This window comes from Thunnus albacares, chromosome 21 (assembly GCF_914725855.1).
Source record: "Thunnus albacares chromosome 21, fThuAlb1.1, whole genome shotgun sequence".
NCBI classification, from domain to species: Eukaryota; Metazoa; Chordata; class Actinopteri; order Scombriformes; family Scombridae; genus Thunnus; species Thunnus albacares.
This window is the reverse complement of record NC_058126.1, coordinates 23,521,876-23,547,964: the sequence shown is the minus strand read 5'-3', so window position 1 is coordinate 23,547,964 and position 26,089 is coordinate 23,521,876. Positions and strand designations below refer to the sequence as shown.

Sequence of the window (26,089 nt, the reverse complement as noted above, 5' to 3'; positions counted from 1 at the left end):
TGAGTAAAGATTATGGAATCGGGGTGTAAGACCTTGACTAGAATGACATGACATTCTTAGCTCAGATGCCTTATATAATATACAGCGAGCCACCCAGGATCTGAAATAGTGACAAACATCAGACTAGAGTAAACACAGTTAGGTGAACTAAAATATGACTACATAAAAGAAAAAAAATGCTGACCTAAATAAAGCGTGACAAGACAAAGGAGAGGGAACAGGAGAAGAGGAATGGAAGTAAAAAAAATGAACAAACAAGGCCTTCATTTTCTACACTAAACAATGAGAGGCTCAGGAGATCAACTTGATCCTTTAATTAGGGCAGAAATCTGATATCTGTCAGAGCTGTCCAAAGCCTGGTGAAAACGGCTTCATTTAAGCAAACAGTGGAAGGTGACACTCAACCTACACACTCTCACACTCTTTCCTGTGTGACTCTTTGTCACAATGCTGTTCCTTTCTTTCATTTTGCACTGGTCCTTTGTCTATGTCCACTTTTTAGCCATGCTAGGGACATGGCTCTAGGGATGGCAATGTCATTCTGTTGGTCTGTCAGTACGCTAATTTGGCCCAGACTGAATATCTCAACAACTACTGGATGGATTGAGAGGAATGTTTGTACAGATATTCATGGTCTCCAGAGGTTGAGTCCTTCTGAGTTTGCTAACTTCTTCTCTAGCGTCATCAGCTGGTTGGTACATTTGGCTTTTACTGAAATATCTCAACAACCACTGTATGAATTGGCATGAAATTTGCTTGAGATACCCATGGCGCCCAGAGGTTGAACATGTGTGACTTTGGTGATCCTCTGATGTTTCCTGAAGCGCCAGCAGCAGATCAAAGTTTTCAATTATCCAGTGAAACATCTCAACATCTCCTGGATGGACATTTTGTACAGACATTCATGGTTACCAGAGGATAGTTCTTAATGACTTTGACGATCCTCTCACTTTTCTTTTAGGCCCATCTTCGAGTCAACATTATAATACTTCGGTTTCTGACCAAATACCTGCAAAACTAATAACATCTCCATCATCCTCAGCTGTAGTTCGGGTTTGTGCTAATCAGTAAATATTATCATGCTAACGTGCTAAACTTAGATGTGTTAACATTTAGCTCAAAGGAACACTGTGCCTCATTACAGCCTCACAGAGCCGCTGGCATGGCTGTCGACTCTTATGTCACATTTTTATTTTAGTCATTGTGCTTTTAACAACCGAAAAGGTCTTCATCATATCTATTTAACAAAAAGATGCTGCTGCTGCTGTGTTTAACTTCATCACCGTTGAAAGAGACGTCATCACAGAAGACAAAAACATCAGCGAGTACAAGTGCCATAACCCCAGACAGAACTGCAAATAAAAGCGTCATCATTGCAGTTGAAATGGCCATCGCTTGGCTCATCGCTCTTTCTCTCTGATCTAACTTTTCAATCTACCTCATACAAATTTGTCATCAGCAAAATGTAGCAGCTAAGGCCATTCAAAGAACACAGCTTGAATACAAAGGGAACTGAAAACATCTTTGGACTCATCTGTGGTGAGTATCCAGTAATGATGGGAGGAAGACAAAAAAGCAATCATTCAACTCCCTAGTGAGGGACATGAATTATTGACGGAGCTTGTGATTGGAAGCATCAATCACAGACAAACAGTGTCTCTTGAGGGTGTACTGTCAGGTGGCGATGGGGGCATTACTGAGAGGAATATTCACTAATAACTCCTGAGTGTGGTCAAAATTACACAAGAATTTTTTTGACCATATGGATATAAAAGTCACATCAGATATTTTTGAGAGAAAAATCTCTGTTTTTTGGTGAATGAAGCCACAACTGGATTCACAAAAGAGTGGCCATCTTTTGAGAAATACTTGATGAGAAGTATTAAAGAGATTCATTTTGAAATGGTATGTACAAGTGATTTAAAGCTTTGCTCACCAGTGGTAAATCCACACAGGTAATCTGCAAAGGCTGTTAAGTGGATCTCAACCTGCTGCATTAGGAGAGCTGCTGAGGCACCAGGATGCCCCCGGGTTGCTTAACTCTTGTATAATATGTGGCTCAGGACAGCAGAGAACAATGAGCATCTGGGTGCACTGAGCCACTTCATTTGAGGGTTTCATTAGCATCATAATAACACTTAGAGCTCATTTAGGGCTGTTAAGCCTGGACTCTCCTAAAGAGCACTGCCTCAAATCATGTTTTTTTTCCCCTTGTCTTATTAATATGCTAAAATATGATGACTCTACTCTCCTATTAATAAAGCTATTTAAGCTGTCTCATATTTTTTTAAACGCAGTTTTATAAAATAACATGTCTGGAATCTGTGAAGCAATAATTGTGATTCATTCATTTGTGAGGCATGCATACACAAACAGGTTTTGACTCTGATGAAGAAGCATTGCGTGTCAAAACATTAGTCGTTTGCACCTTAATAAGTTGCTAAAGTGAATCGTGTGCTCCAGGGTCTTCTTTGGGTGCAGTCTGTGAGAAATGGCCCATTGAACTGTTTGTTACAATTTGTCCTTTTCTGTGAGCACCAACCTCCGCTTGTGGAGTAGCTGAAGCGCAAGAGAGTCCTTCAACTATAAACACTTGTTTGCTTCTTTTTGGGAAGAATTTGCAAGTCTCTTTAGACTTTTTGGATGACTGCACTCTACAGTGCATTGATGTATTTTTTTTAACTATTGAAGATATTAATGTGGAATCATGAAAAGCAATAGAATCATTTATTATGTTCATAATTTTTATCTTCCATAGGGAATCAAAGAAAATAAACAGTGTTTCAGATGAAATATTGATCGATTGAGGTTTCCACGACTAATAAACTATTCAGGACTAATTACTAAAGCCTTCCTGAGACTCCTCAAGTGGATTACGTAAATCAGCTACAGACACTGTCTCATTAAAAGCTTGTCACTCTTTGCTCTGCAACACTTGAAGCTGTATGGTAGAGTGGAGTTTGTCTGCCTTGACAACAGCACTCTCAGTTAAGTGAAAGCTACACTCCATCGCCGCCCTTTGGTAGCACATCAAACACACTGGTCACTTTAAAGGGGTTGTGAAGTGGTTACAGACTATAGAGTGGACTTCGTGATTCGCTGTCCCATCTGAAGTGTGAGATGTTTTGTTTTGACATCTTATTAGAGATACTTGAGCCTCACTGGAAGCTCAGTCATGATATAGTTACATCAGTCTGCAGTGTAGTTGCTGAATCTTTTGAATTATAGGCTGTCATGCTGTTTTCACTCCCTTTGTTTACAGGTTCATGTAACCACTGTATCTTTTTGCAAGCTATATAATTTCAGGATTGGTTAGGCTACTCAGAGGAGGCATCATTTGGCATGTGAGTGGTTGCTATACAGGTTAAAGGATTCTTTGGTGAATGCAATTTGAAATAATTTGTTTTTTTAACCTGTATATCCACAGGTATAACTATCTGTAAATGAATGAATAAAGGAGAAAGTAAGTTCCGAGATACAAGAACCATGTTAACGGCACATTCAGATACTTATAAAGATATATATTGATAGTTTTATTGATTTTGTCACTTCTATTGTTTTCTTAATGCTATTTGGATAATTATATTCCAAGTTGTGGGTATGACTACCTGTTATCAACATTTCCATACTTGGGTCATTCATATTGTCACCTGAACCTCGTTTTTAACATTTCTTTGTAATGTGGCCAATTTGCAGCATGAAAAGTCGTGTTGTTTATTCTGTTTATTCTGTAACCATGGATGTACAGACAACAATCACCAGGGTTACTTTTGATACTGAAGAAAAGGTCTAGATTTGATTTTGATGCAAGAACTTATGGGAAGCATAATTTTTCAATACATTTGTAGACATTTTGATGCAAAAGGAGGCAATCTAATGTTCAATGGGTTAAAAGATTACTACATGCCCAAGTGTATCAACATAAATGCAAGAATGCACAATAATATGAATAATATACAAATCAATTTACACAAACGAAAACAAATAATATGCACAAACAAGCAGCAAACACATATGCAGACAGCGCTGCATTTCAGCACCGTGACAACCATCAGCAAAACCAAACACATGCCCACGTCTCAAAGCTATTTACTACCACCAAACACAGGAAGAAAACGTCCAAATCACTGTGCTGAATGGAACATTATGTGACAATTATCTGCTTGATCTTGAGAGTGAAGGCGGCTGAAAATCTCCCTGAAACCAGTAAAATATTGTGAGACAAAAAGTAATCTGACATGACAGTAGATCTTCACACTGACTCGGGGCGGATGTTTAGCGTGGGTTCTGCTTTGTGTCTGTTGAAACGCGAGCTGATGGACGGTTTTGCCTTAACTTTGTTTGTAACATCCTCTTTCTAAACTGGTGGAATCTCTGCTTTGTGCAGAACTACATTTTTCCCCCAAAACCCTTTCCTCTCTCTTCTTTTTTTTTTTTAACTTTTCTTCTCTTGTTCATTCCCTCTATTCTTTATGCCCTCCCCATCCATCCAAGCATGGTTCCACCAAATCCTGGACTTCCTGTTTTCCATCATTATACAGTCATCTACATCTCTTCCCCCGTGCATTTTTTTTTAATTTCCTGTTTTCTCTCTTTAACCCACCCAATTCTTTCTCTCCTTCAAATCTGCTTATCATTATTTCCCACAACCCCTCTGGAGAGATTGAGCTAAGACTGAGCTGTAGTATACAGTATACACTACTGCACATTTGCTGCTTTAGAGGCTCATACAATAGAGCTGCATGCATTGTCTACACTGCATCCCTGTTTGGTGGAGATCATGTATTTCCAAAGTCTTTTTCTCAGAGAACTAGGGAAAACTCTAACAGTCATTGATGCTTTATCCTGTGCACATATAAAAGGTTTCCTAGAACAACAGGAGCTACAGAAATCTTTCCACAACCTTGGCAAGAAAGCAAACAGAGCCTGTGGCTAGATGACTCTGCCATGATTCTGTTTAGACTTCAGGTGGCAGAAAATAAAGATCGCTGGCCCTTTAATACTTCAGTGGCCAGGCTGGCAGCTTCTGCCACTCTTGGCTTTGTGGCGAAAGCAACCACGGCGTGCGAGAGGGGAGAAAAAAAGAAGAGACAAAGAGATGGACAAAAAGAGAAGAGAGAAAAAGTGTGAGATGGAGACAAAGTGACAGAAAGAAGGTCATTATAGAGAGCAGCACCATACTGGCCACACTTTCCAGTCAGTGACCTCGTTTTGACTTGGCAATGTTCATCATTCGACGTGACCGTGACCCGCTTTCAGCCATCTTGGCTCTCTCTGTCTGTCTTCACCAAGAATCTAATGAGCATTCATAGAAACAGGAAGGCATTAGAAAGAGCTAGAAAGAGACGGCAGAGTAGAAAAACAGAAAATGGGAAGGATGAAGCATGAGAGAAAACGAGGCTGGATAAAGACGGAGCCCCCATCAGACATAATGAGCAGTGTTATCTTGACCCTGCGTACAGATGTCAGCTGGAGAGTCAGTTACTATATAACCTCATGCTACAAGCTCATTGTGCCGCATCACACATTCATGAGCACAAGAACAGACAGGCACAGTTGCTCAGGAACACAGCCACCTGTGTGCACGCACATCCAAAAACTGAGGCACACTATTAAATCATTCTATTCACATACTCCGACCACAGTTTGTGGACGATCTGTATCTAAAGTAGGCACTCTTTCACCAACAAGACGAGACAGATACTACCATCATGGAATGCAGATTTTCTTTCTATTTCTCTCTGTCTCTCGCACCGTCTTACAGCCTTCCTTTCAGTCTGCCTCTGCAGCTATCCCTGACCCAGAGTCATTTGTAAGCTCCGACCAGAAAAACAAATCTGGCTCAGAACTGAGATGCAGTCTTTATTCAAACTGCATCTCAATACTACTCTTATGTTTCAATCTTACTGTTTGGTGATCTTGTTCGACTTCTCCTATTGTATTTGTCTTGGATTATTGATGCTTTGGTGTATTGATGAATGAATAGTCATAGCATTCATTAATACACCAAAGCACCGACAAATACAAATAAGACTCGATCATAAGAATAGTACCGAGATGCATTTTGAATAGAGTCCTTGGTAATGTTGGCAGCAAGACTTCCTTCCTCTATGTGCCCCAAGAAGCCCAACAAAAAACAACACTCGCTTATTTCACCTGCTTGTTTGCCTGCTTACACGCTGCACCCACTTTAACCCTTTAACACCCACACCTTTTCTGTGGGTGGCCCATAGTTTTCAAGGATTAATTAAATTGTTGGAAACCTCAAAAGTCAAACCTATGGATTTATTTACTGCATGTTCATATTCACAAAACTTTTATAGTATTAGCAAACCATATAGGTTCTACATAGTTCTAGCATCCTGCAGGAAGAACTGCAGGTAGTAAAAAGTAAACCTACAGTAAAAACTTAGTTTCTTCTTATCAACATGTTTGGCAGTCAACTTTGATAGTTGGCAAACAAACACAGATAAAAGATGGAGACTTCAAACATGACCTCCACCTACCATCCACTGTGATGAAGGGGTTAGTGCTGGAGTTCAAGCCAAGGTTGGTACAGCCACCAATGGCAAGGTCACCGTCAATGTCCCCTGCCACTGTTGACTTGTTGCCAGCTCCAAAGTCTACACCTGCACCAGTGTTGAGTTTAATATCCTCTTCATCGTCATCGAACTTTGCATGTTTGGATGCCATGTTGGATTTGCCAACAGTTTCACCTTCAGAGTCAGAGCCTACAGATAGTGCAGAGCTGGTGTTCATGTTGCTGAACCCTCCCTTGGGGCTAAGGGGCACTGGAAGCACAATGCCACCTGTCTCCTCCGCCTTAAAGTCCTCCGTCGGGGCCTCTAGTGGTGAGAGAGGGAAGCCGGCATTGCTGTCTCTCAGCTGTGAGAACGGGGAGAGGCAGAGGCGAGGTTCAGGTGGAGCTTGCCGCAGGTCAATGTGGGTGGTGCCGGCTGCAGAGAGAGTAGGTGGTGGGGTTGGGGGCTGATCTTCCGCGACGGTCAGAGAGCGCTTCATGGAGTGCGGTGAGCGACGTGGACCACCCATTGGTGATGCCAGCTGGTCTAGTCCTGCTCCATCTCCACCTGGGTATTTATCAGGCAGCTCTAGACTGGTGGGCACCGACAGGTGGGAACATTCGGACATTGCACGCCGCATAGCCTTCCTCTGCTGCTGAGCTCGCCCCATGAGACAGGGCTCCAAGTCTTCCTCTCCTTCTTCTATTTCTTCCTCCTCGCTGTTGTCCCCTGAGGAGCCCTCAGACAACTGTTGGGCCCCGAGGGCTGCCCCGGCTCCAGCCACAGTCTTGTGGCCTTTCTCCAAGTGGTTGTCATTGACAACTCCTATAACGCAGTAGTTAGGGGCCACCTGGGGCATGGCGACCTTTGGGCTAGATTCAGCAAAACTGGAGTTGTTCCATGGTTCAGATGGAGAGACTCCATCTACTGGAGATGCCTCCATCAGTGAGGCTCCCATTGAGCGTGGAGGCATTGTGCTCGTGGATGATGACAGCTCCATACGTCTGGCTGGGGATCCAGGAACCGGCGGCAGGGAGACCCTGCTGGTGTTCCCACATCCCAGGGCAGAGGGTAGTCTGCCTGGAGAAGCTGGGGAGGGGGATGGGGAAGAGGACAGAGGGCTGTCTGGGCTCTCTCCTGCACTGCCCAGCGATGCGTTACCCAGCGAGGTGCTTCCTGACACGCCCCCAACCCTGCCTGGCACCTTCAACTCTGCATCCATGCTGCCCCTGCCCGGCTGCTCGAAGAAGCACAGCTTGTCTTCATCTGTGAGTCCAGTTGGCGCCAGAGGTCCACCACCTACGACCAGGCCCCTCGGGGTGCCCATGTCCATGCCTGAGGGGTGCTGCCAATCCCAACTCTGAGCCGGCACTGTAGGCGAAAGGGACTGCACCTTACACAACTCACTGTACTCTGAGAAAGGAGAGCCAGGCTTCTGATCGGAGAGAGAAGACATGCTGTCTCCCCTTTCTATTCTCTTTCACCCACTTTCTTTGTTTCACAGTCAGTCTTTGTCTCAGTCTCAGGTGTCTAAAAGTAATCTTCACCAATTATCTTTCCTTCTCTCCCTCTTTCCTTTGTTGTCTTGCGCTGTTGTTCCTTTCCGTTCAGTGACTCAGGTGTGCTCTGCGTGTGTGTGTGTGGAGTCTCTTGCGCTGTGTCTCTGCTCTGAATTCAAACACACTGAGCGTGAACTGAATGTGCAGCTCTCTCTCTCTCGTTCCTTCCCACCCTCTCTCTCTCTCTCACTGATTATTGCACTCGTCATGTGACCCAGTTGTGGCTGCCAACTGGCTACTGCCAATTCCCAAATCCCGCCCCTCATGGTGGAGTGAGTAATCCCCCTCCCCTTTTAGTTTTCTCTTTCACTCCACGTTTTTCTCTTCTTGACCCTTTTTTTTCTCCCTCATTCTGTCTCGTAGAGAAAAGCACAACATACACACACACACACACACACACACACAGGTCTGTCTTCCCCTCAAGGAGGATTGAGCGAGGGCTGAGGAAGGCACCTCGAGGGGAGAGTGGATTTGAACTCAAGACCAATCCGAATCATACACACTCACACAAGCGTGCGTGCCCATACACACACTCTGTATCAGTCTGCAATGCAATTAATTTCTGGCTAACATGTATTGCTGTCTGACCTGTTAAAACACTTTTCCACTTCTTTCTTAGCTCCTCTCGTCTGTCTGACCTGATGCCGTGCTAAATGTAAACATAAAATTAAAGCTGGGGGTCTTGACTACTGTCTCTTTCTCAAGTTCTTTGTAAAACCTTGTTACAAAAACGGCCCCTTATTGTAAGGCTGCAGACAACCTCTGCTCTTCCATGTGCGAGTGTGAGATAGCCAGAAAGACAGAGGGACAGATCGAATGAGGGAGGGCGACAGCAGGAGCTGTGAGAACGAAACAAATAACAGCATGAAAAACAATTGTGAGCGTAAATGCGTGAGAGTTCTTGAACATTCTTATATGCGTATGTGCAGGATGGTCTAAGCAGCGTCAGATAATAAGTGTGTTTTCCAGTGTTTCCAATCGGTGTGCTCAGTATGAGAGGGCAGAAGAAGTAGAGGAGGGGAAAATAGGAAATGGAGTTATGGAAGATGGATGACAAGTAAAGCCTCTGGTAAAAAGACCTTGTTGTCTGTCAGACTGAATCTGGTCACATTGTAGAGAATCACACTCCATTAGCCCTCGTACTCCAACCATACTCATCCACGCACACTCTGATAAACACAGAAATGTGCAAGCGACGCAAAAAACATGCACGCCTTAACATATATGTACACGTACACACAAACGCAGTCTATGCATCTGAGTAGTCATTCTGCCACGTAGCATGTAAGAAGCATTCATGAGAGACAGACATGCTTATACATGCACAAACACTGTCACATACACACACACAAATTGGCCGACTCAGTCGAGTGCACCGAGTCCAGCCTGTAAGCATTTAACAGAAATTCTGCTCAGCATCTCATGAAGAAACGCTTTCAGCTCCATTTCCACTTATTCTGTTTTCCTGATCACCTAAACTGTGATTTACGATGAAATTACAGGAAACTAGCAAACTTTTTCCTGGAGCGGTGATGAATGAACCGGTTAGCAGGAACTGAGTGTGCTACAACTTGTTGAAAATGTTCAGTTTCTCAGAGGTTGTCGGTTAACTCCAGGAGAGCCGGGTATTCTGCGGTGGTTAATGATGCACTGAGTCATGGCGGTAAATTATTTATTTATATGTTTGGAAACAACACCTCAAGAGCTTGAAATAAATAAATCCAAAATGGCAGACTCCTTTATTTACCTCACCTGCCGAGAGAAGCTGGGTTTTATATTTTATAATATCTCAATCTTTCAAGACATGTTTTCTAATCTGCTCCAGTTTGAATTTTATGTTTTTTTATGTTAATGCAGACTCAACACTTTTGCCACGTTTACCTGTTGACTTGATGAATTCAGGATAACGTGCATTTCCACAGCAATAATTCCATCAGTATAATCATTCCACAAACACGAGGTTCTCTTTTTAATAAGGAATTGTGTTCTTTTTTTTACCTGTGTTTTTCACCAGTGCTAAGGTACTGTCTACAAAACTATCTTTCACATTAAAAAGGGTTACAAAGGGCATAATTGCTCGCTTTCTAGACAGGCTTTTAATGTGAAACATCTGCAGGAGTTTGGTTGACAGTAGCTGAACAGCAATCCAAAAGACAAAGAAAGTAGAAACAGCTGAAATATATTAGTGAATGAACAGTGTATCTGTTAAAAAGAGAAACTTGGAGCAATAAAGTAGTGAGTGTGATGTTGTATTGATGGAATTAATGCTGGGAAAATCTAGATTATTATCAATCTATCATGTGAGTCATTATTCTGAAGGTAATTTCAATGTTTTTATGTTTTAATGTCAGACAAGCTATTAACATACTTAGGAGTGAGACAGAAATACACTTAAAATGTATTTATTGTATTACAGATGTGTTTGGCTGCACACATTAAATACACGTCAATACACGTCAATATACAGATGGATCATCTGAGTCTACCCAGCATGCATTTTAATGTGATGGTCAGTATGTGATGGGACAGTAAGAGGTGCGCTAAAAGGGAGAGGGATGGGCTTGTTGTCCTGGGATGAGCCGTGTGTGTGTGTGTGTGTGTGTGTGTGTGTGTGTGTCCAGTCCCAGTCAAAACAGCCGGCGGTTACAGGCGTTCCTGTGGCTGTCGGTTTGGACTGAAGGTTGAACGTTGGCAGAAAACAATGATTTGTAACAGGCAGACAGGCAAACAGGGACAGGGATGGAGGGACAGAGGGTGAGGAGGAGATACTGATAGATAAGGGCAGAAAGAGGGAGGCATTAAGCAGAAAAGAAGGATGAATAGAAAGAGTATATGAGGACCAAGTGCTGGATGTAAGTAGGGCATCACGGGAAGCTAAAAAGAGGAAGAGAGGAAGAGAGGGACGAAATTATCAGGGCAACCAGATGAGGGGGGGGGGGGGACAGAAGCAAGGATAATGGATAGAAGATGTAGGTGTAATAAGTGAAGATGAAGGGGTGAGGAGAAAGAAAAGAAGGGGAGATTACAGAAGGAGGAAGGTGAAAGAAAAAAAGATCAACAAAGGATGCAGGAAGTGAGGGTAAACAGAAAAGCTGGACTGGAATGAAGATGGTGGCTATTTAGTGAGGGTACACATGTCGCCTCCAGACACCATCACAGGACAGAAAAGGACAAGATTCAGGGCTAAAGGGTACAAAGCTACTGTCAGGTTTTATTCACTGCACTGTTCACTTCCTATTTGGTCTGATAAACAAAAGATTCTGAAAAGTCTTTTTCTACCTCATTTGTGGGTTTCATAGTGCTTTAAAGCAGTTGCACTGAATGTCAATTAAGTACAGTGGATGGTTCACCAATGCATTCATGCATGTGTCCTATAGGGACCATCCCTAGCCTTACCTCCTGAACTAAACCTAATTGAAAGCAAATCATAATCCTAAAGGTACATTAATATTTACCCTCTCACGGTTCATATAAAAGTGGTTCTTACAACAATAGAACAGGGTTATGGAGATGAGGGAATCCTAACGGTTGACTAAATGAAAGTAGCCTCAATACTCAGAGGAAGTATTCCTTCATAAAACAGTAAATGAACAGGAGCTTTGTGTTCACTCCATGTTTTCCCACTGGAAAACACAGTCATGCCAAGCTGGCACTGGAAAAGAAGATGTGGGAAGCCACTTGAAAGGAAAAGCAAACAATTTAATAGCACACAAAGTGGAAAAACAACACTAAGGGAAAGACATAACCTCTCTGTGGCAGGCCAAAGACAAATTTTACTGCAATCCATCCAATAGTTGTCAAGATATTTAACTCTGAACAATACATGCCAAACCCATGGAAGCACTACAGGAAAAGTCAGGGGATCATTAAAGTTGGTGGGATTAGGTACCATGGATGTCTGTTGAAATGTTATGGCAATCTGTGCAAGAGTTGTTGAGAAATCTCAGTCTGAGCCACAGTCAAAAACTTTGCCAAAAACAAAAGTCTAAATGTATTTAGGAATTAGAAATGGACAAAGATATAATAAGTAATAGTAATAGTAAAGTAATAATTTGTGTCTAGTCTTGCACCTGATAATCATGCATCAATGAATGTGTTCAGTGTTCACAGCAGAGCAGAGGTCATGCTGTGCAAACATTTAATGCAATGGTGGAAGTCTGTCGGTTCTGTTTGGTTAGACGCTTCTGAAAGCTTTCCATCTGATTGACCATGTTCATAAATGCAGAACAATGGGTAGGACACTAAGAGCTCTGTTGTTGTTATGACAGCACACAGTGAATGGTGGAGCTTTGCTCCAGGGAAGTGGCATTTTCATCGCTGTGCACGCAGAATTGGTATTTTGGTGACCCACCATGAGCTTGAGTACAAGGAAGTGTGAGGAGATGCATAGTAGGGGGTGTGTCACTAGCAATCAGGCAGCAGATTGCTGTTTTAGAATTCGAACAGCTACATTTTGAGCTAATTTTGTGGTTTTTACCAAGGGATGCCTGTTTGACCTGGTCATGGTCAAAGGTTTGCCAAAGTATTTTGAAGATTTTGATGCCACAAACCAGTGTATGCACAACCAGAAAGCTGTAGCAGCTAATAAACTATATCAGACTTCTTCTTAGTAGGTTCAATCAATTGTTGGTTTTGGTCACTACAGAGGAATTACTGACGATAAAAAGATAAAATAATGACTTAAGCAAGTGTCATGACTCAAACACAACACTTGAAGCCTATTTCCTTACCTGCCTGTTGTCCTACACAGTCTGACAAACTACCAATACAGTCTGACGAACTACCTATACAGTCTGATAAACTACCTATACAGTCTGATAAACTACCTATACAGTCTGATAAACTACCTATACAGTCTGATAAACTACATAGCCAATAAGTTCACAAGAGATTGGAGTTGCCTTCTTCCTTCCTTCAGTGCAACAATCAATCTAAAACATTTCCCAATGACGCATACAAGATTGGACACCACAAAAAGGCACCCTGTCAACACTGTTGAAAAGCATGTCTCCACCAAAATGCCAACCGCCTCAATCACTGTACAGTCGCATCAACTACAGCCTGTCCCATTCTCCAACCTGTCTATCTGCATCACAAAACCCTGATCCCCTCCATAACCTCACCATACTCACTGCAGAATCACTGTCTCTGTCACTTTTACACATCACACCTGCACAGATGGTCAGACAGATGGGCAGGTGTGGATAGACAGTTAGGTACTGGTAGGTGGGTAGACACGCTGGAGGCCGGTGTACTGTCGCTGCCTCTGTCTGTCACATCTGTCGAGTTTTTTTTTTTTTTTTCTTCTTACCCAACTTCTTCTCTTCCTGTCTGCTTGCCTCTTGAAGTACAAAACTGACACTAAGTCCTATGGGGACAAGACAGACAGACACACACACACATAACCTACAAACTGGATGACCTCATCCTGTCTGACTGGTTGGCTGGAAAAGACACACACACACAAACACACAATACAAGCGTTATATAATCCCAGTGGGTGACAGAAGCGTTGTGCCTAATAACCCATGCAGGCCACTAGGAGGGCATACAGACAAGACAAAAGCAGTGGCCATTAAAAGAGCGAAAACATGTTTAAATGGCTTCATTGATTAAGGGAGGAAATGACAGGAAACAGGTGTGTTTCCCACAATAAAACATTGTTTTTCTTCCTTAGACATTTTTTTCTTGTCTTGTCTCTTTCAGTTCTTGTTTCAGTCAGTTGAATTAGACTCAAAGGACATTCTCCATCTTGAAAGATGTGACGAGAATGTGCTACACATGCATATATCTGAAACTGCCAGGCAGAAAGCCATTTGTAAATAGTGAGAAATTCCTTTGCTGTGGCCTGAACACACACAGGTTTTTTTTTTTTCCTGCATGCTAATTCACCTCTGAAAGGCAGGAATAGAAAGAAGAGGTGATGGTCACAGGTGTGGAGGGAGAGGAGAGGATCATCTCAGCAGGGGGGGCTGATGGAGACATGGACAGTCTTTAGTGACGTCTATTTATAGCTCAATCACAACACCCCCATCCTCACTAAACAGTCATTGTTTCCTCTGTGGCCCCTCTTCCCATTAGTCGCCAAAGCAACTGCCTCCTGTTGTTATGGCAACTGGATCCTCATCAGTGTGCCGGCTCAAGCCACGTAGGGGGGTTGGGGGAAATGGTTCGGGGGGATGTTTGGTTGTGATGATGGGGGTATCGTATGAAGAATCAGGAGCTGATGGAGGGATGTTAGATGAAGTGTGTGTGTGTAGGAGAAGGGGGGAGGGTTATAAATATGCTATAAACCCCGGGGAGGGTATTCCACTATGCTAATCTACTCTGCCTCTTGCCACAGGCCAAGTAGTTTGCTTCAGTCAGTGGTGTCTTTGTATTAATTACAGACATCTGGCAAGAAAGTAGTTCCTTATTAACCACTGTCTGAAGAATGGTGAGATGAATTTCATTTGAGTGGGGATCTGTGCAACACTAATCCACATAATAATGGACAAATACGTGCAGAGAAACATACAAACATATATAGTACATACACATGCAGACACACAGTACAGATAGTGGTTCCCTCAGGAGGGATGGTAACTAGTATCATATTCAGTATATTTAATACAAATGAAAAGCTGAGGTATATGGAGGAAATCTAGTGTGAGGACACAAGAGACTCAGTACAGTTCAAACTTTCTCGGAAGTTTGAATTTTGCAATTTGAACTTGAGAGTCCAGTCTCCCGACAACAGGAGGTCTTCTGATAAGGGTTTGCTGGTTGTTCCTCCATCTAGGTGTCAAACTAAAGACTAGACTGTGCTTTTGAGGTTGTGGCTCCTAAACTTTGGAACTCTCTCCCTTTGGACTTTAAAAAGCAGCTCATTTGTTCAGACTTGCCTTTGTGTCATTTTTCTATTTCCTATTTATTTTTGTTTTTATTGTGTTTTATGTCTGTATGTATGTTCATGCTTTACTTCTTCTGTGAAGCACTATGTGATGTCTCTACTCTTGAAAGGTGCTGTATAAATAAAATTCCTTCCTTCCCTCCTAAATGTCACACGCACAAATAAAAAAGAAAAGAAACAAACAAACAAAATTTATGTTGATTTCACAAGTTAATCAACTTACATCCTACAAAAACAAAGCCTCCATCTGCCCAACGCATTGCATTAATAGTTTATTTCATCCATCTGCTATTCATTATCGTGTATTTTCTTGCATTGCCTGGTGACTATGCAAGACATGGAGACTATATTTGCCTAAACAGCACATAATTGAAAGAGGAGACGATGTCTCATTCATTTTTATTAATTAATGACATAATAATCAGCAGCTCTACTATTCCCTATGAAGCAGCTGCAACTGCCTGATCTCAGTTCATCATTCATAATGAATGAATCTGGAGCCTTTGGCTAATTTAGCCATATCTACAGTACTCAACCCACTGCTCTCTCTGAACGTCTGGCACACACGCACGCACACACACACACACACACTGACTGTGTTTACAACATGCACCACCATAATCAAATGTTCATCTCACATAAGCTTATACACACATGAAAAGACATTTACATCCACCAACAGTTTTCTCCTCCTCCTATCATCACCCTCATTACCCCAGAAGGCGAGCAGTCTGTCGGCCATGATGGACAGACGTAGACGTGGAGCTCGGCTCCCAAAAGGCTAATTGGATGGTGGTCCATGCTGAGTGAGACGAAATTAATCTACAGAATAAAGAACGACGGGGAAAATGGAAAATTTGACATCCATATATGTAACCACTACTATTAGCTGCCATGCCTGTCACTATTTACTTAATTTATTCATACAGCCTGTTTCAAAAATGTGATGAAAACTAATGAGCCAATTGTGGATTTGTAGTATTTAAATAATAATAGAGGGCAGCTGGGAATGTAGATACAGCATAGTGAAGCTTAAACAATATCTAAAGTTATATTTTCTGTGTTTTTACATGTTTTATGAGAATATAATACCTTCATCAGTTGCTGCTGTTTAGTGTTACAATCTAAGTCTGCTAATGAAACAAAGTCAGCTCTATATTAAGCCTCAGGTGGCATTTCAATTCATTTCTAGTCTGGATTAGTCAACCTGTGTCACAGCCAGACACTCATCAGACAGTCGCAGGTTAGAAATACACTGCAGCATTCCATTACAGATACAAAGCACGCTTCTATTATCTCCGTAGCAGTCACAGCTCAGTCTCTGCCCCATCTATTTTACTCTCCTCCTCCCTTTCAAAGACATTTTTCAATTTCTAAAGCAAACTACAAATGGTGAGAGGCTCTTGATACATTATAATTTGACAGACACATGCCAGGAATTTGAACTCTGCGTAGCTCAATGTGAGGTGTGTGCAGCGTGATTGTCTGGTGCTCAGCTCAGACTCTTCTTTGATGGCATTATAAGTCAAGACATTGTATCATTTGTCTCCCCTCCTCCTTCCTCTCCACCTCTTTCCTCTACTGCCTTGCGTGCTACTTAAGGCTATCTCCGTATTCCACAGGCTGCTGCAGACATGCACCAGTGCTTATATCGTCTACTTGTTTTGTATAATTAAGATGCTGCAAAGGGGAAGTTTTGCAGTTTTTGACTGCGTCCCACTGCAGTGCGTTCACTTTCCAGAACCTTCTACCACGAAGACTGAGGCAGACTTGTGCCTGCTGCTGTCCATCTGCTCTTTCTACATCTACGTGTTATGTCACAACATATAACTGTAGCTTCATGAGTGTCAGCCCAGTTTGTGTATGTTTTTTTAGACTTCAGCAGCGACAATCTTCGGTGCATTATTGTCATGGCAACACATAATGATAACATGGTCTGCAACATACGGTCACTACTGCGTCATGGTTATTACTGAGAGAGTTACAAATTAACATCACTTTACTCATTACTCATTTACTCATAGCACTTTAAACACAACAGGGTTGATTCAAACTGCTTCACAGTGCAGAGGAAAACAAAAGGTTATATTAGGTGCAGTTGAGGACCTCAGTGCTGAGTGGGACTCTAAAAATCAAAGGAAACTAGATGCCCAGATAAGGAGGAGGTGGTCCAAATAATAATATTAATAATAATTTAAATATTAGGCTCTAGTTGCTGGGTGTCATCAGCATAACAGTGAAAAACAATATTGTGTTTTTGGATAATGTGACCCGAGGAAAGAATGGGTCTGAGTGTAGAGGAGGTGGGTGTTGAAAAGTCTCGACTCTGTGCTTCCATTTTCCACAGGAATCAAAACGAGAGTGATTGGCTTACGCTGGTTTTCACTCGCACCACATCAGAGGACATTTGCATAAAGTTGAAGCTTGTAGTGTAGCCAGGCACTTAATCAATCTCTCTATCTCAGAGGGGGAACTGGGCTGCAAAGCCAGGTCTCATTTACGATGCATAGCAGCTGTCGCTGTCCTAGCTTTTGAGTTTGTATGTGTTCAAAATCATTTTTTTTAAATTTCTAAACATGACCGAAACAAAATGTCTATGGTCCAGCTGCCTTGTGGGTAATGTAGGCACCAGGTTTTGATACAAAGACAATGTCTCTGGTTCTGCAGCATCAATTATTTGCAATTGTCCATTGTGAGTCCTTAAATGTCAGTACTCTTTCAAGAGATGAGTTTTACATGTAGGTGAAGAGTGAAAATGAAAGTGATTGTGGATCAAAGTGTGCTTTTGCACTTGACATAAACTAGTGTGCTGCTGGTTTAATATTTGTCTGTATTAAACAGAATCTGTGCCGTCAGTAAATGTGTCGTCAATGTAGTCTTTCATTAACTCCAGCATCTGTTGCTGTTCCTATGGCAACATTAACTGATCCTAAGTCTCTATGGCAACGCCCCCCTCCCTGCTCTTTCCCTTCCTCTTGTCCCTCCCCCAAAGGCGCTTCATGTCTCTGTCTGTCTACCGCCGCAAACTTGAAAATAACAATTTGACCTTTATCGACATTTCATCTAGAAAGCAGTCTGTTCTTTTGGTTCCATAGACTGGTTTATAAGTTGGGAAAATTCACTATATGTAAACCTCCGCAAGTCTGTCAGTGAGGAAATCAGGTTAAAGAGGTCAATTACAAAGTGACAAACTGTTTCATTACAATCAAACCAAGGTGCAAGGTGCACTCTTATTCTAGCTGCTGATGCATAAAGAGCAAGCTGTGCACAGAGCTACATGCTCACCTGCCTCTCTATTAATCTGTCTTGCTTCCTTTAAAAGCAGTAAAAGCTGCTCTTGTAGCATTAATGTTGTGTCCTTTTCTAATGGAAGCATCCAATCAGAAAAAGGACAGAGGTTTAATTGTGGGTTTCATTTATATGGCTGACATACACATTCATACACACATTGAAACAAAGACATAGTGTATGTTGACTGTTTTCTGATGCACTGAGTCAAATAATGTTTTAACTGTTATCTGTTATGTTAGGGTTTTAATGTATAGATGAGTGACAAATTACAGGACGATGGTGGGCTACCATGAGCTACAAGATGAGCACCATTCTTCCAAAAGATATTCCCTCATTTGGTGTCTGGATGACAACAAGTGCTCATACCTCAAACCCTTTCTTTAGTCATTCATTCAAGTGTTTCCTTTAATTTGTGACCTGTCTGTCGTTTCAGTTCAGCCTGTCTTTATATACCCAATATGCATCTTGAAAAGTGTCTCTTTTAAGAGCCTAGCAAAAATGTAATATAACAAATGTGGAAAATATCAACACCATATATATTCATTGAAAATTTCTGGTTCCCTCTAGTACTCCTATTTCAATTTTAAAGTCCCCATGAAATGGAAGTTAGAGCGTCTTTACTTTCTGTATTGTGACGTATTTCCCAGTGAAACAGAATATTTGAGCAGTGTGCAGTTACAAGAGGAATTTAAATCAAATCCTTCACATTTGATTGGGCCACTAAAAAGTGGGCGGGCTTTGAGTTAAGCATGACACAGAGCTGCAGAGAAAAACAGAGCAACAGAGGACTGTTGGCTCCACACACACACACACCTCCCTCACCTGTTGTTAGATCAGGAGGATGAGGTGGAGATGAATGAATTATATTTCAGTCACATTGTTTTGGAAATGAAAACAAAGTTTTTGCCCACTGATATCCAAACACACATCTCCTCCTATCCTTCTCCATATTGCTCTGATAGCTACTACTACTCACAAATGGTGAAGTATGGTTTAATACGACCGCTGTGGCAACATCACAGGGTATATTTAGTGCAATTTGAATGAATCTCAAAGTACGCCTTGTGTTTATATCTGTAAGAACAGATGTCTACATATGTGGCTCTGTCTGTACATCCATCTGTTTATACTTATATGCGTGCCTAACACTGTCTCTTTCTTTCTTTTTATCTCCCTCTATATCAGTTCAGTAGTCATCTCCTATGTTTGTGTCTTACCTGTTTGAATCTGTTTGTACACCTGTCTGTCTCTCACTCCATAAACCTGTTTGTCTCCCTGCCTCTGTGTTTGTTTATCTTGCTGCTCGTGCATCAATCTTTTTTTTGTCAGTTTTTTTAGTCTGGAGTTCTCTCAGTCTGTCTGAAGTCTGCCTGCAATGCCTTCGTCTAAGCATCTATTTTTATTTAACAGAAGCTGAATCTGCAAAACAAGTTCTCTCAGCCCTCCCCGTACACACACACATACAGAGTACTCCCTTGCCAAATACAGAGTAAACCTTAGCTAAATGTAACTCTCTGAAAGGCTGAATTATGGAACAAATGATAAACATTTAATTAATTGAACATGCCTGATCTGATGCACTGACACATTGCTGTAAATTACAACCCTAGGACTATATAGCATCAATAACTAAAGGCATTGTAAAATAAATAACACACATTTTATCTTTCAAGTCGCATTCACTGCAAAGCTACTGAACCATTTTGGATTCCTTTTGGCAGGACACTGAAAACATACTGTGCTTGTTCCTCACCTGCTGTCTTAGCAAAGCTGAGAACATAAAGTGACTCTACTAAACTGGAAATCAGGTCAAAGCAAAAAGTTTTAGAAGTGGGTACAAAGAAGATTAATTATACTGGTATAGTCTATGTAGATAAAGGAGTAGTCAGTCCTGGCTAAACTAACTTTTCAATTCACGTTTTACACAAGTTTGGAGCAATTAAACTTCTAAAAGAAGGGCCTCTTATCATGAACGTCAGGATGATGAGTAATGACATATTGTCTGTAAAGAGCTGTGGTTATAAGAGACATGAGTGTAAGCTCCCTCCACATGGAGTTTCAGCACCATGGAGAGAGACCAAATTGTGCTCCCACCAATTTTACACATAAAGGACAATTTAATAGACTTGGAGAGTACTGTTCAGCCTGTGAAAACAGTTGTATAATGACTTCTGTGACATTAAAGGAGCTTAGTCAAGTAATTTTCTCAACTACAGTATGTGTGTGTGTGTATGTGTGTGTGTGTGTGTGTGTGTGTGTGTGTGTGTGTGTGTGGCTGTAGGCTGGAAGGAGAATGTAAGAATAGGATAGAAAGAATATACAGGTAAGTATGTAAGTTGATACTAGGTTAAGATATGAAAAAAGCCTATTACAAACTGGGAGTGTGGAGTTTAAAAGATGTGGGTGTTTATCAGGCAGGAAGAGACTTATAAAAATGCTATTATTGTAATATGGGAAATGTAGGATCCAGTGTTTTTGGAGTTTGACCAACACTAGAGAGTAAAAGTCAGGATATTTCAAGCTCTGGTTATTTTAGCTATTCTTTTTTTAATCTGTGAGTCCAAATTTATAGTGCAATATTAAATAGCATGAGTACCGCTTGGGTAACTGCATTTATGTATTTAGATGCATTACATTCAAAATTACATGAATAGGTTGTCTTGCAATAATGAGATGGTATAATTTTCACAACTACATGAAGATAACAACCATGAACTGACAAACCACATTATAGATGGGCTGTAAAAAAGCTTTTAAAATCCCATTAATGATATTTACTGTCATGTCATCACAAATATTTCAACAGGAAGTGATGCACAGGGATATTGATTGAGAAAAGCATTTTAAAAAATGTACAATTGTTTTTTTTTTAAGATATCAGCTCAATAATGACACAACCTGAATCCAAGTGCCTGTTCATGTTACACTCATGCAGAGTGTGAATGGCTAATGTCTGTGTGCCAGACCCCATGACATTGAACAGGCGTCCAAAGTGAGAATAAAAAAACAAGTGAGAAGGAAAAAGCATTTTGTCCATGTCTTATTTGCATAAGAGCAAAACATGTTTGATTGGTGCTAAAGTAGCAGAATTTGTGATTGATGACAAGGAATGAAAAGGCATCTTCTATGCATCTTCCAGCAGTATACAGCTGAGTCAGGTGCTTCTCAGATCAAGGACCAACGTTTTGACACTTCTATGTCTTCATTGAGTCTAACTCTGATTAAGACTCTGATGAAAACACACTTGAAATGCTGATATTTTTTGCACTATTAAAGGCTACAAATCAATCAGTGAACTCTAGTCCCCCTTTTCCCTTGGAGGTTAAAAAAGTGGTATTATGGGAAACACAATCTTAAACAAAAATGCGTCATGGGCATATAGTATTCAAAACCACTTGTCACAAAAACAGCCTACCTAAAGCAATATGAATAGACACGTAGCCCACTTTAGAGCTATTAGTCATGTACTAGACAAACTCCCAAAATTTCCACTGACTGAGCTGATACGGCTGCTTTTTAAAATGTCAATATCAAAATTTATTAAATCTTCAGCACCGCCCACACTGCTGGCCCGGGGTCATCTCAGTAAGAATCTGATGCTGAAGCATGGCACATCCTATGAAAAAATAACCCAGAATGACTCACACTCTTGTCCTACGTTTGGTGTTGGCTCCCTACAGTGGAACCAATGAGGTGAAATCCCAACACTTCCCCCAAAGCTGTCAAAGCACATTAGCTCATCCTAGTTCAGGAATGGGGCCATACTGTACAAATGGCCCTTCTGGGCTGCCATCTAACAGCCTGTGCCCCAATGAAAGGTGCCTAAACAACAGCGAAAAGCACTATGAGGTAAAAATAGACTGCTGATACAGTATATTCACGCCTGCCTGCCTTTTGAGGATTTGTGTTTGTCCTCGAATAGCTTGATGACTCAGTTGTGTATATGTGTGGGTGTGTATGTGTGGCTGGAGACAGGATTTCAGTTGTGGTTTATTTTTTATACTGGCTGGCACCTCTGTTCTGTCTGAGAGAGGGGAGATAGTGTCAGAGAACAGGTGTTGTTGTGATGTGGCCTGACATCTACTTTTTATTTGAATTAACGACATGTAGAGTATAAGGAACAACATCAAGAAGAAATTAGGGGCAGCAGAATGAGCTGTAAACAAAATACTGACATATTACAACTTCATGAAGATGTTGTGGGGAATGTGTTAGCAAACAATTATCTATCCAGGAAACACAGAGCAACATTAGCATTCATTTGGAGTCATGTTTGTGCCCACCCAGCAGATAAAAGTCCAATATTCACTCCCTTTTTACCTCTGTTTTGGTCTCCACCAACACCTGAGGGGAATATCTGGCTCTTTAGCTGCTAAATGCTCCACTATGTTCACCAGCTAATTGCTAACTTAGTCTGTCTGCTGTTTGGAGCTGAGCAGGTAGTTTTTGCTAAGAACATTTTTGCTGAAAACAGCTGTCTGCTGTGGCAAAAAATTATGCTGATGAAAGTGGTGAGTGAACTTGAACCATAAATTTGTGAGCTTAAAAACAAAACAACTACTGGAACGCTAAAATGCACTGTAAAGCTGAGGGAGACTGCAGAGTTGGGTGCATCGCAATGAGTTACCCCTTTCACATAACACATAGTCATGTGATCAACTTTTAATATAAAATTAACTAAAATTAGTGCAGTTTTATGGGACTTTAGTCAATAAAACCACTAAACCATATTATTCTTGAAGTTACAGTCAATATACAGTTGTTGCCTTTATAAACAAAGTATTTATGTGTACATTTCTGTCTTTGTACATGGTAGGTACGTGTACTTATGTACCAAGATGTGTTGATGGGTGTCTTGTGCAGAAGGATACACTTTGTACTCTGGGTTGTCTATTAATAGCCTGGCAGGCAGTTTCAGCTCCATCAGTTTCTGCTGGTTTGACTTTTAGAAGTGAAATTTTCCACCCAGCCCCAGTCTGTTTCCAGTTCCAAATATACAGCAATACATCAGAAGTATTATGTATCTGCTTCAGTTGATAGCTTGCTGTCTTCTTTCTATCGTTAAACCAACAGGTATGGATGCAGACGTTCTACCACCACACCACCCAGTGCTGGTATATTCCCTCACATCTCTCAACCTCAATCTCCATCAAGGTTTTTCCTCTTAACCCTCCTCTGTGCCACCCACTATCTTTTCCTCAATGCTTTAAACCGCATCTCCACCCTCCGTCTACTCCTGTATATCCATCTCATCACCTCTGCATATCCCTTTCATTAATCCCACAGGTCTTACACAGCATCATCTTTCCTTTATCCTCTGCCTCTCTCTCCTGTGGTACATATTTTTCTATCCTTGCACCTCTCTTTTACATCCTTCGGTTTCCCTCAAAATTTTTTCAAAGGCTTTTTTGTTTCTAGCTCCAATTTTATTGTTTTTTGCTGATTTTTTCCCCCTTATATGTACCTCCCTTGTCCTCACTGTACTGTACTCCCTTGTCTGTATCCCTCAGTAAGTCTCTCTTCTTCCTCTTTATTGTGCTACACATGCCTTCTTATCTTTTGTACAAGGCTTAAATAGCACTCTTGGTGACAAAGACCAACCCATGGACACTGACAAAAGGTCTCATTACCCAGAGGGAAGACAGAGCCAGCTGCATTTAGCACTCTCTCTCTGTCATATGTACACAAATTTACACAAGCACTCACACATGCAACTGAAAAAACACGAAAAACACAATGTATACTACGCACTATGTACATCAAATCTGATGCAGTGCAGTAAATCCTGTCATGTGTCATAGCAGCGGCACATACATGTGTGGAGACCACACACACGCATCAGTGAAATATATACTCATACGCACAAGACATAACCGCTCTGTGTTGTAAAAATTCAACCCAACGAGCATGAATCCAGCACCATACTCATCAACAAAGCTGCACTACATTTTTTTTTTCTATGTGACTAGGAAGTGGCGAAAAACACTAATGCAAGCCCTTCTGTTCTTGTGGAAGAATAGGGGGCATTGATCAAAGCTGCTTAATAGCCAGGTTCAACACTCTGCTGTTCCTGCGGTGAGCTGAAGGCAGCCTCAGTACTCATTACAGCCTCCAATGGGAGGCAGGGACAGGAAGTGCAGAAAGGAAGAACAAGGAAATGAATCCTCTGGAACATCTTCATGAATCACAGAGGCACACAAAAACAATTCAGCTCCTCCGGAAAAGGACACACACACATATCCATGCAGACAAACACAAATGTCAAGATGTACGCTTGAATAGCCACATGGATTGATTGACATACACAAACATATACAGGTGACATCCACACACCCACTCACAAACAAAAACACAAGTGTCAACTTCTTCTATTCTTGGATTCACATCTTTAGCTGCTGTAGACATTATTATTTCCCAGTTGGCTACAAACTCTTCTCCTAAACAATGTAACATACTGCTTCAAATGTTCTATTTTTAACTGCTCATCTCTGGCTGGCATAAACATTATTATTCCCCAGTGTGTTGAAACCTCTTCTTAATGAGTCACACTGCTACATGTGTATTCTCCATTAAAAACAAGGGCTTGACAGGAAACTGATTACCAGCTTTCACTTGACTCTTAGTTGAATTTCACAACTCGCACAACACACTGATTTACATCATTTAATATGCCTTTCTTCCATCCATTTTCCAAGCAAGGTAGTCCAGACATCCTGTCTCCCTAACCACATTTTCCAGCCTGGGGGATCCTGAGACACTCCCAGGCAAGACTGGATAAGTAATTCCTCCAGCAGGTTCCAGATCTGCCTCAGGGACTCCTTTCCAGTTGGGTATGCTAGGAAAACCTCTACAGTGAGGTGTCAGGAGGGCATCCTAATCAGGTGCCCAAATCACCTCAGGTTCTAATCCAAGCTTTTTCTGGATTTCTGAAACCTCCCCCTTCTTATCTCTCAGTGTGAGCCCAGAAAGAAAATCATTTCAGTTGCTTGTATCTATGATCCCATTCTTTCAAAAGCTGGCCCCATATATCCATCTATTAACTTTCAAGTTGTTAATACTAGTTAAGGTCTTCATCCCAACCACATTACATTGAGCTTCAACCTGCACCAAAACACACTGCAGGTTATGGCCCCATGAGGCAAATAGAACAACATCATCTGCAAATAGATACTCTCTGAACCTCTGCTGTGCCTTAATATCCTGACTATAAAATCTTAAACAGGAGAGGTGGCAAAGGTATCCAATGCAACAAAAAACCATACATACTGGCAGCACCTCATTTCTGTTCTTAGCAACAGCAGCCTTGTTGCTAAATATTGCACTCAAAAAGCACTCACTCTGTCTGTGTCTTCAGTCAATCATTCTTTTATCACCCCAGTGACTATCCTCAATAATGATGCATGAAAAAAACACAAAAAAGCCTGAAGAGGAATTAAAATAGGACTCACCTATGGTGGAGAAGCAGTCGAGGCAGCAATCATCACGAACATGGAAAGTAAAACCGACAAAAACAACAATTACAATTTGACATTTTTTAAAAAGTTATACTCTCAGGAGACACACCAGGCTGTGAACTGTTGATGCATAACAGAGGTGAGTTAACATGACACCAAAAAAGCCTTTTTCTTCAGCATTCTTTTTTAGGAGAAGTTGTAAAGAAACAGGCAGCTAGTGAGGAAATCAGAGTTAATTGGACACAGGAGAGACAAGATAGAGTGACACCTCACCCCTGGATGCAAAGGAAACGGAACATGATTACAGTGTTAATACATACACCTGGACAGAAGAGATAAAGAGAAGTTTGGTTTTGATTTGGTGAAGATGAC

The 26,089-nt window shown here is 41.4% G+C and overlaps 1 protein-coding gene across 7 annotated transcripts in view; it reads right to left on the bottom strand.

The window, feature by feature from the left end:
• The window catches only part of LOC122972692 (microtubule-associated protein 4), a 121,827-nt gene that overhangs the window by 24,652 nt on the left and 71,086 nt on the right, over positions 1-26,089 (bottom strand). Inside the window, exon 1 of one of the 7 annotated variants that reach the window (XM_044339949.1) lies at positions 6,507-8,208. The exons of the other annotated variants lie outside the window; for them this stretch is intronic. Coding sequence (XP_044195884.1) covers positions 6,507-7,977 — 1,471 coding nt within the window. The 5' untranslated portion in view covers positions 7,978-8,208. Of the gene's footprint in view, positions 1-6,506; positions 8,209-26,089 lie in introns of those variants that run through there. 7 annotated transcript variants of the gene reach the window in all.